Below are 11949 nucleotides of genomic sequence, written 5' to 3'. Positions count from 1 at the left end.
GATAGTTCCATGGAATGACAAACTAGGGTGTGGACCGGAGATTGGGGGTGGGGTGGGGAAGGGGTCAGAGAGAGGGGGAGAGCAAGAGGCAGTCGGTGATGGAGAAAGTGGTTTAGGTGAGGGACGGAGAGGGAGGGGGAGGAATAAAGGTTAGACGGGAGAAACCTGGAGGGAAGTGGGGACCCAGGTGAGGCCCTAGACCGAGAGAAGGAGAGGAGTGACCAGGTTCAGAGAGGGATGGAGAGAAGACGAGGAAAGGGGCCCAGAATCGGGAAGGGAAGGTGTGTAATGGGAAAGAGGGGGGTGGGCTGGGATCCTAGGGACCGGGAAGGAAAGGGGAGTGGGAAGATGGAAAACCTAGAAACCAGAGAGGGGTGGTGGATGGAGATGGGGTGTCAGGAACCGGGAAGAGGGTCCTGGATGAGCACCAGGATGGACAGCAAACCATAGATGGTAGAGGGGCGGGGGAATGCTGTGGTTGGGGCTAGGGCTGGGGCTGGGAAGGAAGGAAGAGGGGGAAGGGGACAAGCTGGGAGAGAGGTACTAGAGGGGGCTGCCTAAGGAGGAGACAAAGAGGCTTCTGGTAACCACTTCCACGTGGGAAGCCTTCCATTCCCAAAGCGCCTGCCTGACACGTCCCTGCTCCCAGGGAGTGGTCGGTGGGCCAGCCTGGAGGGCTCTGAGCTCAGGGCCTTGGGGGCGGCTGTGAGGGGGAAAGGGTGAGGACAACCGAGTGGGGTGGCAGCCTCCAAGGGTGGGCACCTGGGCTGGCTGCGTGCTGCCATTTATATCTCTGGGCCCCGCCGTCGGATCCTGCCATTGCCACCCCGGTGGCTGCTTATTTTGGGGTGTCACATTCTGGCAGAGTGAGAAGCTGTTTGCAGCAGCTCTGAACCTCCGTCACCCGCATCAGTGCTTCCCCAGGCCCCTGCGTCACTGGCATCGCTGCCACCTCCATGCTGCTCCGCGCCCCCACCTCCTCAGCCCCTACCCCGCTCAGCATCTGTCCGCCAGGCCCTAGCCCTTCCCCAGCCTTTTGGGTGTGGAACCCTTGCTGTTCATTTGGGACCCTGTGCCCTTCCTGCAGAGCAAGGGTTCTGGATGCCCCTTCCAGGGAGCCTCTTTTCCTGGGGCCACTCTGCCCACCCGGTTAGCACCCTGGCACTGGCCTTCCACCCACCCAGAGTCCATCCTCCTCCTCCTCACACTCCTCTCACCAGAGCCTGGGGACTAAAAGGTTAGCTCCTGGGGTGGGAAGCTTGTTTCTGAGCCTTGGTACCCCAGGGCAGTAGCCCAGAGTCCTTGACAGTGGGCCCTCGGTGAATGGATACTTTTTGGCTCTGGGCACCTCAGCCTTCCGGGATCGATCCCGCGTCCTGGCCTCTCTCCACTCCCTCAGCAGGTCAATACTAGTCCCATCTCCTGGACACTGGTCATTCCTTTTTGACTCCAAAATGGGCCGTCCCTTAGAGTAGCCACAAGCTGGGGGCCCAGAAGAGGAAATCTGCACAGAGCCTGGGTCCCTTCCTTGCTCGCACCCCAAAGAGTATCCCGGCCAGCCCAGGCCTGTGCACCTGGGTGCAATTTCTGGCTCCCTTTACCTCAAGGGCAGTGACTGTCACACTCAGGTGACACTGTGTGATATGGGGCCTCCCAAAGAAAGGTCAGCGAATCTCTTCTGAGTTGAGCTGGTCCAATCTGGGTCCCACCTTGTACCAGCTGCATGACCTGGGGAAACTCACTTTCGGTGCCTGAGCCTCCCTATTTTCATCTCTCAACTGGGGGCAATAATACTGACCTTACAGGGTTACATTACATTACACTCTATGCATAAAGACACTGTATTTCTCTGTAGAAATACAGCGCCTGGAGCACAGTAGGTGCTTAATAACAGATGGTTCTGCACTCCCCTGCGGCTCTAGCCATCACCTGCTGACTTTAGAAAAAAGGAAGAGGAAAGAGGGAGGATGAGGTGAGCCAAGAGGGTGGGAGAGGCTGTAGCCATCAGCTTCCCTCCGCCCCTTATAAGTAGTAAGGGGTGAAATGAAGACTTCAAGAAAGATGTTGAAGGCAGACTGTCAGAAATGCATGTCGGGAGGCCTGAGCTGCTCACTCAGAAACTGACCCTTCCCCTCTCCAGCCTTCAGTGCTGATGCCTGTGAAATAAAGGGTTTGGCCACTGACGTACCCCCACCCCTTCCAGCTCTTGCCCTGGCCTTTGCGAGGGAGTCACAGAATGGGAGCTGGGAACGGACCTGTGGTCCTCAGGGAGGGAAAGGCCACAAGGCCTGGAGGAAGGAGTGATGGTGAAGAGCAGTGGGAAGCAGGGGGTGGGGAAGGGACCGTGGCGAGAAGGAAAAGGGCTCACTTGGGCACAGACAGAGGGCGGAGGGGGGAGAGAGGTGCAGCTTGCCAGCCCCCACTGCCTCTGCCCAGGAGCGCTCCAGCAAGGGCTGGTGGGGGGGGGGTGCAGAGAAACCCAGAGCCCCCCACCTTCCCCTCCTCCTTGCCTCTAGTGAGAGCCGCAGCCTGAATTATGGATGAGGCTCCTTGGGTTACAGCTGCTTCTCTCGGCAGAGGCCAGAAATGGCAACAGAGTCACTGTTACGCAGCAGCTGTCACAGAGGGGCCCCCTGCTCAGGGCCCCTCCTCAAAGACCCTGCAGAGAACACCATCTCCAACTTGGGGCAGTGGGCATGATGGGGGGAGCTATGGGGGGCATGTGAAAGGGGCTGAGGGGAAAGAAGAGAGGGTCCCCCTGATGTGGGAAAGCAGGGAGCCAGGGAGTGGGGACGTAGCCCCTGCACACTTGGCCTCCAGGCTGGAGGGGACCCCAGGGCCAGGGAGTGGCCCCTGACTCTGGAGAGCCATGGGATGGCACACCCTTCCCCCCGGGTACCGGTCAGGCCTAGAGGCTGAGGGAAGAGCTCCCTAATCCTCTGGAGGACCCGGTGGCCTTCAGGACTCACACTCTCTTGTGAGCTTGTGGATAAGGGGTAGGATTAAGGATCAGAAAAGGATTTGGGTTCCTCTGGTGTCAAGTTCTTGGAGAAGCAAGCTCAGAGGGTGACTGCTAGGAAGAGAAGTGTCCTGGCCAGGCATCAAGAGAATCCTTTTTGGTCTTTGTCCAATCAACCACTATGCTGTGTGACCTTGGGCAAGTTCCCTGCCCTCTCTGAGTTCCAATGTCCCCTCCACAGAATAAGAGCTTGACCCCGATGCTTCTGGAGGACCTTTCCAGCTCTGAAATCTCCCGTTCTAAGCCCCAAACCTCAGTCCTCCTGAAACCCACCCAGGATCCCCTGCCGCACTGCCTGCCCCCCCCACCCCCCACCTGGTTCAGATGAGGGGTGAGAGGCATGCCCCTCCACCCCACGTGGCTCTGAAAAACTCAGGAGGAGAAAGTAATCGTGAAACGCCGCACGGGGGAGGGGTGAGAAGGGCCGAGAAACGCGGAGGTGGTGTGAAGGAACGGAACGGCAGCCGCTGTGTCACTGAGTATTACATCACACCCAGCCTACACACGCACGGGGCCGCACTCACACACACGCGGAGCGCAGCCGCCACACGCTCGCACGCTGCGCGGCACAGCACCAGGAGGGGCCCCAGAGTCGGGGTGGCGCCCGAAGTCCAGCAGGAACCCACACCCACCAGGCATAGGGTCTCCCACCCCTGCCCCTGTGGGTTCCCCCAGCGAGTACGCATCCAGGATACCCAGGCCACACTGGACCCGTCGGTGCGGTGTGCACACACCGGGCTGGGCAGCCAGCACTCAGCTCACACCCTTGCCTACAGTTGCACACATGTGTATATGCACACACACACACACACACACACACCCCACCACCACCAGCACCACCATACATGGCACCACGTGTGAGCTGACCCTCACTCTCACAGACCCTCACTCTCTCCCCTGGAGTCTTTCTGAAGCCCAAAAAGTTCCAGGATCTCAGGTCCTGGGTTCAAGGACCCATCATCCTCCTCTCGGCCTTTAGGGGCCTAACACCTTGCTTGAAGCAGAAGGTTCTCAGTCTCTGTGTGCCCAGGAAACCACTGTCCGGGTTGTAGGATGTAGGTTCCCCTTCTCCCCAGGCTGGCTGGCGGAAGAAAACCCCAGGAGTCATCCGGAAGTTGTGGTAAAGGGCAAAGGTTAAGCTAGATCCAGCCCAGAAGCTTATCAGCTGCAGTGAGGGCAAGACCAGGGGGCAGGGATGGGCGAGGGGGTCCTGCATCCCCTGCTACAGCGCGGGCCCCTGACTTGACTCTTTAGCCCCAGGCCCTTAGGCCTGCTTCCCCATCCGCATCACAAGAAGGCTGAACTATTTCCAATATTCAAGTTAATTGAAAACATATATACACATATGTATTTTTAAGTGACTTCGAACGAGAACAGTATGTGGCACAAAATGCAGATTCCCAGGTTGCCACCCAGGAATCCTGATTTTGGATTCTTTCCAGGACCACCCAGCTGATTCTGTTGCAGGTGGCTGCTGGCCCCAGTTAGAAACGCACTGACCCCTGGTCCCTAGGGGTCCTTCCAGCTTGGAGAGGCCCTGGGTCATCCAAGGGGAAGGGGAAAGCCGAAGGGAGTGGGGGGCGGGGGGGGGGGTGCTGCAGGGACGTGTGGGTGCGCCACACACCAGGGCAGCCAGAGAGGGCCACCATGCGCCGGCCTTAGATTCGCCAAGGCTCTCAATTTAGTTCCAGCCGATCTCAAATGGGGGCGACTCGCTCCCCAAGGGACATCTGGCGATGTCTGGAGACATTTTGGTTATCATAACCAGGGGGCAGGTGTGACTGGCATCTAGCGGGAAGAGGAACACCCGAAATAGGACATCGTATAGGACTGACAGCAGAGAACCAGCAAGCCCAGCACACCGAGGTGGGGGAGCCCTGACAGTCCCCGTGGCCAAACCTACGGCAGTGGCCACCGCTGAGAAAAGACGACCACTCCTCAAACTCCTCAAATGTTAGACCTGGCTTTCTAGAGTGCCCTCTTGGCATTTCTTTATTTTTTAATACACCAGGGGTCTCAAAAAGCGGAAGTGGCCTGGCGCTTTTCGCGACTCCAGGAAAGCACCCAGAACCCCTCCCCAGGAAGCGTCACAGTGAGGTGTCCTCCCCACCCCCGGGGGCCCGCAGCAGCCCACGCAGACCAGCCCCGCCTCCCCCTCCCCGCAGGTCCTGCCTCGGCTGGCCTCCTGCTGATGCTCCTGGCACTGCCTCCAGCGGCCCCCAGCTGCCCCGCGCTCTGCACCTGCTACTCATCCCCACCCACCGTGAGCTGCCAGGCCAACAACTTCTCCTCGGTGCCGCTGTCCCTGCCGCCCAACACACAGCGACTCTTCCTGCAGAACAACCTCATCCGCACGCTGCGGCCCGGCACCTTCGGGCCCAACCTGCTCACCCTGTGGCTCTTCTCCAACAACCTCTCCGCCATCTACCCGGGCACCTTCCGCCACCTGCAGGCCCTGGAGGAGTTGGACCTGGGCGACAACCGGCACCTCCGCTCTCTGGAACCCGACACCTTCCAGGGCCTGGAGCGGCTGCAGTCGCTGCATCTGTACCGCTGCCAGCTCAGCAGCCTGCCCAGCAACATCTTCCGCGGCCTGGTCAGCCTCCAGTACCTCTACCTCCAGGAGAACAGCCTGCTCCACCTCCAGGTGAGCCGGCCCCACCTGGGGCGCGCGCGCATGCGCACAGCTCTCCCTGGACCCCTGGCTCTTCTGTCCCAAGGCACCTGGGGACAACCTTCCTGTCCTATCTCCAAGTTTCTGTCCCTCTCACTCTCTCCAGGGGGGAGGGAGGGGGCGTCTTTTATTTCCTCTCTTCTCCCTTCCTGTCCCTGCCCGTTAGGGTCCCTTGCTGCCTCTCTTACCAATTCTCCAACCCCACCCCCATTTGTCTGTCTGTCTATCCTTTTCTGTCCCTCTCTGCCTCTCTCACTAACTTGCCTCCCCCATCTGTCTTCTTCTGCCTCTTCTGTCTGTCTCCCTTCACACGCCCACCCCACACACTCCCCCATGTCTGTCTGGGTGTATGTATGTGTCTCTTTCTGTGATCCCTCCTTTCCCCCTTGTTTGCCTTCGGGCGGGGGGGTGGGGGGGCTCTGCCTTTCGCCAGCCACCCAGTCTGAAGGCCTTTGTGGTTGATATTCTCACCTGCCCCCACACCCTCCCACGTCCTGGGAAGGAACAGCTAGAGGGCAGAGCCCCTACCATTATGTCCCATGGAAGGCTCTGCCTCTCTCCAGCTCACTGGGTAATGGGGTGAGGGCAAGTCCTACCCTTTCCAGACTCCTGTCCCCCAAACCGGGCATCACAGTGCAAGGGAAGAAGGAGAACAAAAGGGTAAAGAGCTGCTAAGTAGCTGGAAAACGGATGCTCTGGAAACGGAAGGAATAACAGTAATTGCTATTTATTGTTATTGCCATTGATCTAAATATTGTTTATTGTTGTTGTTATGCTGACTGTTTGACAGCCAGATCCTCCAATTCTATTTCCCCAGGAAGCAATCACACACACACCCTCCAAACCACTCTGGAAGAAAGTCCTCCCCCCAGCTACCTAGCCTCTGGTTGGAAGGGGGCAAGGACATCCAAATTCTCCCCTCTCCCCACCTGACTGGAAGGCTCTAGCTCCTCCCCACGCCGGGGGTCGGTGCCTGCTTGGTCTCACCCATGTGCCGATTTCAACATCAGGTCAGTGATGAGGTTGACAGTGGTAATGACAATGGCAGTACTAACCTAACAAGCCTGCATCGAGCACCCACTATGGGCTGGGCGCTGAGAAGACAGCAGGGAACCAAACAGATCGAGCTCCCTGCCTTCAGAGAGAACATTCTAGTGGGGGAGACAGACCAGCAGAAAACTGCAGAGTACGCTGGAAAATCTTGTCATGGCGACTATTACTGTGAAAAATGATGGTAACAGTAGCGTCCACGGCCGCTCCAGGGGTGCTACTGTGTGTCCAGCACCGTCCTGAGGTCTACACAGGCATTGACTCTGGTGTCGTTTACAAGCGTGTGACGAACTTTAACCTTCCCCAACCACAGTTTTTCCATCTATAAAACGGGTGCAGCAACAGCCCCCATCTCCTTGGGATTTTATAAGCGCTCAGTGCATGAATAATTTGTAAAGCACTTAGAATAGTGCTTGGCATACGGTAAGCACTATATAAATGCTTGTTAAAATACTATTTTAAAAAGAGAAACAAGCCTCATTTAACGAACACTGGTCTTGGTGAAACGGCCCATCTTGGACCCACTCCTGGAGATTTGGGTCAACTTCATGGATTATCCTGAAGCCACCAGTGGCTCCCAGAATACTCCCTCCCTTTTCCTACCTTCCTAAATTCGCCTCGAATCTCAGGGCGTATGAAGTCTATCCAGCCACCTCACTCACATCTATAGCCCTGCCAGAGGCTGTTTTCTCACAGATGACAAAGTGGAGGCCAAGGGTCCCAAAGACTTTGTAGATATAAGGCCTCTACCCGTGAAGTCCCTCAAACCACTGCACAAAGTCCACGGGACGGGGGCTAGCACGTCCCGCATCACGGTGAACCTCACGAGAGCCTGGCAGTAGGGGACAGTGAGGTGCAGGAGGGACATGGGATGGAAGTTCCTGAGGCCACACAACCAGGAAGCATGGGTGGCACTTGAGCCTGCCTGGTCTGATGGCATCTCTGGAGCCTCCACCATCAGACTCCACCAGGCTCTGTCCAGGCACAGGAAGCACAGAGGTGCAGGCTCCCCTTTGAAAGCACATGCTTTGGAGTCGGCCAGACCGAGGTTCAAGGCCTGGCCCCTGTAGGGCTTCTGACAAATTACTCACGTCTGGTCTTCGATTTCCTCATCTCTAGAATGGCAATCGTGATAGTACTTAACATTTATCTAGGACGCTCCCTCAGGTTTAAAATCTCCATGCGGGTGCTGTCATCGCTGCCCTATTACAGCGGGTAGTTTGCAACTGCTCTCACTGACTCCCCCCCCGCCCCCCCCCCCCCCGCCACCTTAGCAGTATAGATGAGTTGGTTCAGAATGCTGAACTTGGGGCCCGGGGGCCTGAGTTTGAATCCCCGCTCTGCTATTTCCCTTACTGAACTTTAGGCAAGACGCCCCCCACCCTCCAGCCTCAGTTTCCTCATCTTTAAAAGGGAAAAAATACTACCTTCCACAAAGAATGGCTATAAAAAGCAAATGCACTCATGTATATAAAGCACTGAGTTCAGGGCAGAATGAATCATGTCATGGTGACCTGACCCTCCACCCACTCTCAGGCCACACACGAATGGCAGCCAGAGCCTGGGGTCAGGAAAGGTCTAGGCAAAGGGGACCTTGCGTGGACACAATGAGCAGGGGCGGGGTGGGGTTGTCGTCTGAAATGGGACTTGTTTGTCCGGCACCCCATGGTGTGAATGGTGCTGCGTATCATGGGAAGGAAGTGTCTTTGCACCTGGCCCTTCGTAGAGGAAGAGCGAGCCAGCCTCTGCCTGGGAACTGCCTGGCAGAACCAGGCTGGGAGATGCCACAGGCAGCGAGGGGACATGTAGGCTGGGGGGAGAGCCACAGAGCGCAGGTGTGACCCCAGGTGGCGCCTGTCCAGAGTGGGGAGCTTTGGAGGCAGGGAGAGGGCCACAGCTTTTCAGGAAGAGGAAGGTGGGGTGGGGTGGAGTTTCTCACGGCTCGTCTGCTGGTTGGAGGGGGGGGGGTTCATTCATCAGTGGTTATTTACAGAGCACCTGCTGTATGCTGGGGATTCTGGCAGCGAACAGAAGCAGTGCGTTCCCTGCTCTCCTGGAGCAGGTTTCCTACTTGAGTAGAATCAGAGAATAGAGACACCAGTCTCTCCCATAATCCTTACAGCCTGCATGGTATGTAAGAGCTGTCTGTGCGCTCTGACTGATTGGAATTGGAATCCCAGCTCCACTTCTGATTTGCTGTGTGGCTTTGGGCAAGTTACTTAACCTCTCTGGGGCTCAGTGGGCCCATCTGGCGGGTGGAGAAAATGACCTGCGCCTCAGAGTTCTGTTGTGAGGATTTAAGCACATGCAAATTGAAAAGGGCTCAGGGTAGGCATCATTTCCCCCATTTAACAGTGGAGGACGCTGACCCTCAGCAAAGTTCAGGCACCAGTCCAAGGTCAGCCAGCTACGGAGGAGCGCAGCGGTCTACCTGACTCCCCCAGAGTGCAGCAGGGCCCTGTCTCCAGAGTTCATGTCCACATTCCACCATCTACGGCTAGTAGACCCCAGACAAGTGGTTTGCCTTCTGGGAGTCCCGCTCCCCTGCTCTCTGGAAGGGACATGACAATATGATCTGCCTCGTGGGGTTGTGATGCTGAAGTTCCTACCTGGGGACTGGGCAGCACAGAGCTTGGCCCACGGTGAGGGCTCAGCAAGTCAGCTGCTTGACGACGCTGACGCAGGCAATGACGGTGACACCTGGTACAGGCTGGTGAGCACTGTGAGTGGGGGTGCCTGGCACAGAGCAGACACTCAGTACAGCTTTGTTGAATGAATGAGGTACATTCCAGGACTCACTTACTCATAAATATCAGATGAGGCTGGATCTTAATGATCAACCATCTCGAATTCCTTGTTTCACAGATGAAAAAACCCGAGGCCCAGAGAGGTTTGTGGAGCTGCCCAAGGTCACACAGCCCAGTGGCTAGCGCCAGAGACCGCCAGAGACCAGAGCAGGGAGGTGTGGAAGGAGGCAGAGTGAAGAACAGGATGCTGTGGGGGAGGGGGGGGACAGGGATACAGGGATGAGATTCCAAATGGATGCAGAGAGCTGTGAACTGACCTGGGGGGAGGCGAGGGAAATGTGGTTTTCTGAGATGGCTGTGGATGACTTTAGCAGCCTCTCTCAGCCTAGAGGGAGGGAGTGATGGGGGTGGGGTGAGGGTGAGGGCTGTGAAAGTCAAGGGCTTATTAATGCACAGAGAATGTTTGAACAGGGAGAGAAGAAGGCCTGGATTTGAGAGCTGTGGCCCAGTTCGTGGCTGTGGGATTTGGCAATGGCGTGAATGAGGGGAGGGGTATGGACCCCCAGATGGAGGCTCGGCAAGGGGAGGGCCAGGAGTTTTGCAAGAGGGAACAGGGGGCAAGAAGAAGAGGTTGGAATCAAGGCCTTCTGTAGCCCCCACGTTGGGACAGTGGGTCAAAGGCACCGGAATCTCTGGGGTATGTGAACCTTTGGGGCTCTCATCCTGACCTCTGGAAGTCCCCAAAGTGCCGATCACCTCTGCTTCTACTCCCGTCCTATACTGACCTGCCCAGCTGTCTCCGGGTGTGTCCCACTATTGCTGACATTCCATAAAAAACAGAGGCCCTAACTAGGTGTCCAGTGAGCTAGAGCGCACTCCCTGGGGGGCCAGGAAGACAAGGACCAGGAAGGGCAGCAGGCCAAAGTGGACAGGCTGAGGCCACAGGCTTGCACAGAGCCCACTGGAGACCTGAGCTGGACACACAAGGTGGTGGCAGCAGGGGGCAGACAACGCTGGTGTCAGAGACAGCCAAGAAGGTTGAGGGGATGGATCTCAATGTGGCCAAGAGAAGGGTTCTTGGCAGGCTCAGTTCCTGTAGCGGAGAGGGCGGAAGGCAGATGGGAGGGGGCGAGCAAACGCGGGAGCACAGGAAGGTGGAGGCTGTGGGTGTGGGCTGGGAGTCAACGCCCTCCCCCCACCTGAGAGCCAGCGACACACCGGGCTCCTGAGTGGGATGAGCTGGATCGTCCCCCTAGGCAGGAAGGAGAAGAAACAGGACCCAGGAGTGAGCAGGCTGGAGCACAGCGCATGCTCTTATTGCTGGGAACCAGACTTTCTGGGCCTGCTGACCACAGCAATGTCCTGCCCAGAGGGGTGGATCTCAGTGCTGGGGTCCTGGGGCCCCTCTCTAGCAAGCCCTTCAGCTCTCTGGGTCTTCGTGCTGTCCTCTGTAAAAGTGGCTGGGCCGCTGGACCCCAAAGCCCTGACTCCCACGTCTGGCTGACCATCACCAAGCTGGTGACCTGGATAAAAGGCAGAATCCAGCCCCCTGCATCCTCCCCACCCTCCCCCGAGCTCCTAGACCTATTCCTCCACCCCCATTAATTCTGCAGCCATTCAAGAGCATTCCAGCACTAACTTGGCCTGATTCTGGGGCTCCCCAGCCCCAGGCAGGCAGGCGGGGCAGCCCCTCTAAGGGGGCTGAGACGCAGGGCATCCCACAGCAGGTTTCCTTCCCCTTACCACCCCCCCACCCCTGCCCCCCCCACCCCCGCCTCTGGGGGGTGGAGCTGATGCTAGGTCCCATGAATATCCCTGCGGGAGTAGAACAGTAGAACTTTTGAGCCCCAGGAAGGTCCTCTGTCAGAGGGAATGGGATGGACCTAATTGTAACTGAGACTCTGTGTGCCCACTGGGTACTGTCTCTAGCATGATCTCACCTAACCTTCGGGCTGTTCTCCTCATTATCCATACTGTGGAAACTGAGGCTAGATGAAGCTAAAGAACTTGCCCAACCGAACGCAGCTGCAAAGAGGGCAAGCTGGATCTGCAGCCCCGGGCTCTCACTCCAGAGCCTGTGGGGCTTCACTGGCCTGAATCCCAATGTGCCAGGCACTGTGCCCAGCACTTCACCCATCTGCTCTTTGTGCGGATTGTCTTTAATCCTCAGAACAAACCCAGAAGGACGCAGGCTCATCCCCATTTTACAGACGCAGAAACGGGCTCAGAGATTACTGACAATCACGGCCAACCCACAGAATGCCTCCCACTATGGAAATCCTGTTCTAAGGAACGGATAGGTTGCTTATTTAACCTCCGCGTCTTACAGGTGCAGAAACTGAGTCAGAGATACCGAGACTTGCCCCAAGTGGCACTGTCAGTACTGACAGATCCATCCAGGATCTGAAGTCAGGAGGTCGGGCTGCGCCGTCCGCACGGTTAAGCAAACCGGGGGTCCT

The 11949-nt window shown here is 57.3% G+C and overlaps 1 protein-coding gene across 1 annotated transcript in view; it reads left to right on the top strand.

Annotated features, from left to right (window-relative positions):
- RTN4RL2 (reticulon 4 receptor like 2) overlaps positions 1 to 11949 on the top strand; it is a 13900-nt gene that overhangs the window by 1015 nt on the left and 936 nt on the right. Inside the window, exons 2-3 of the mRNA XM_029915481.1 lie at positions 5185 to 5666; positions 6704 to 6914. Coding sequence (XP_029771341.1) covers positions 5185 to 5666; positions 6704 to 6914 — 693 coding nt within the window. The remainder of the gene's footprint in view (positions 1 to 5184; positions 5667 to 6703; positions 6915 to 11949) is intronic.

This window comes from Suricata suricatta, chromosome 11 (genome assembly GCF_006229205.1).
Source record: "Suricata suricatta isolate VVHF042 chromosome 11, meerkat_22Aug2017_6uvM2_HiC, whole genome shotgun sequence".
In the NCBI taxonomy this organism is placed as follows: Eukaryota; Metazoa; Chordata; class Mammalia; order Carnivora; family Herpestidae; genus Suricata; species Suricata suricatta.
Note: the sequence above shows the minus strand (reverse complement) of the source record. Positions and strands in the feature narration are given on the sequence as shown.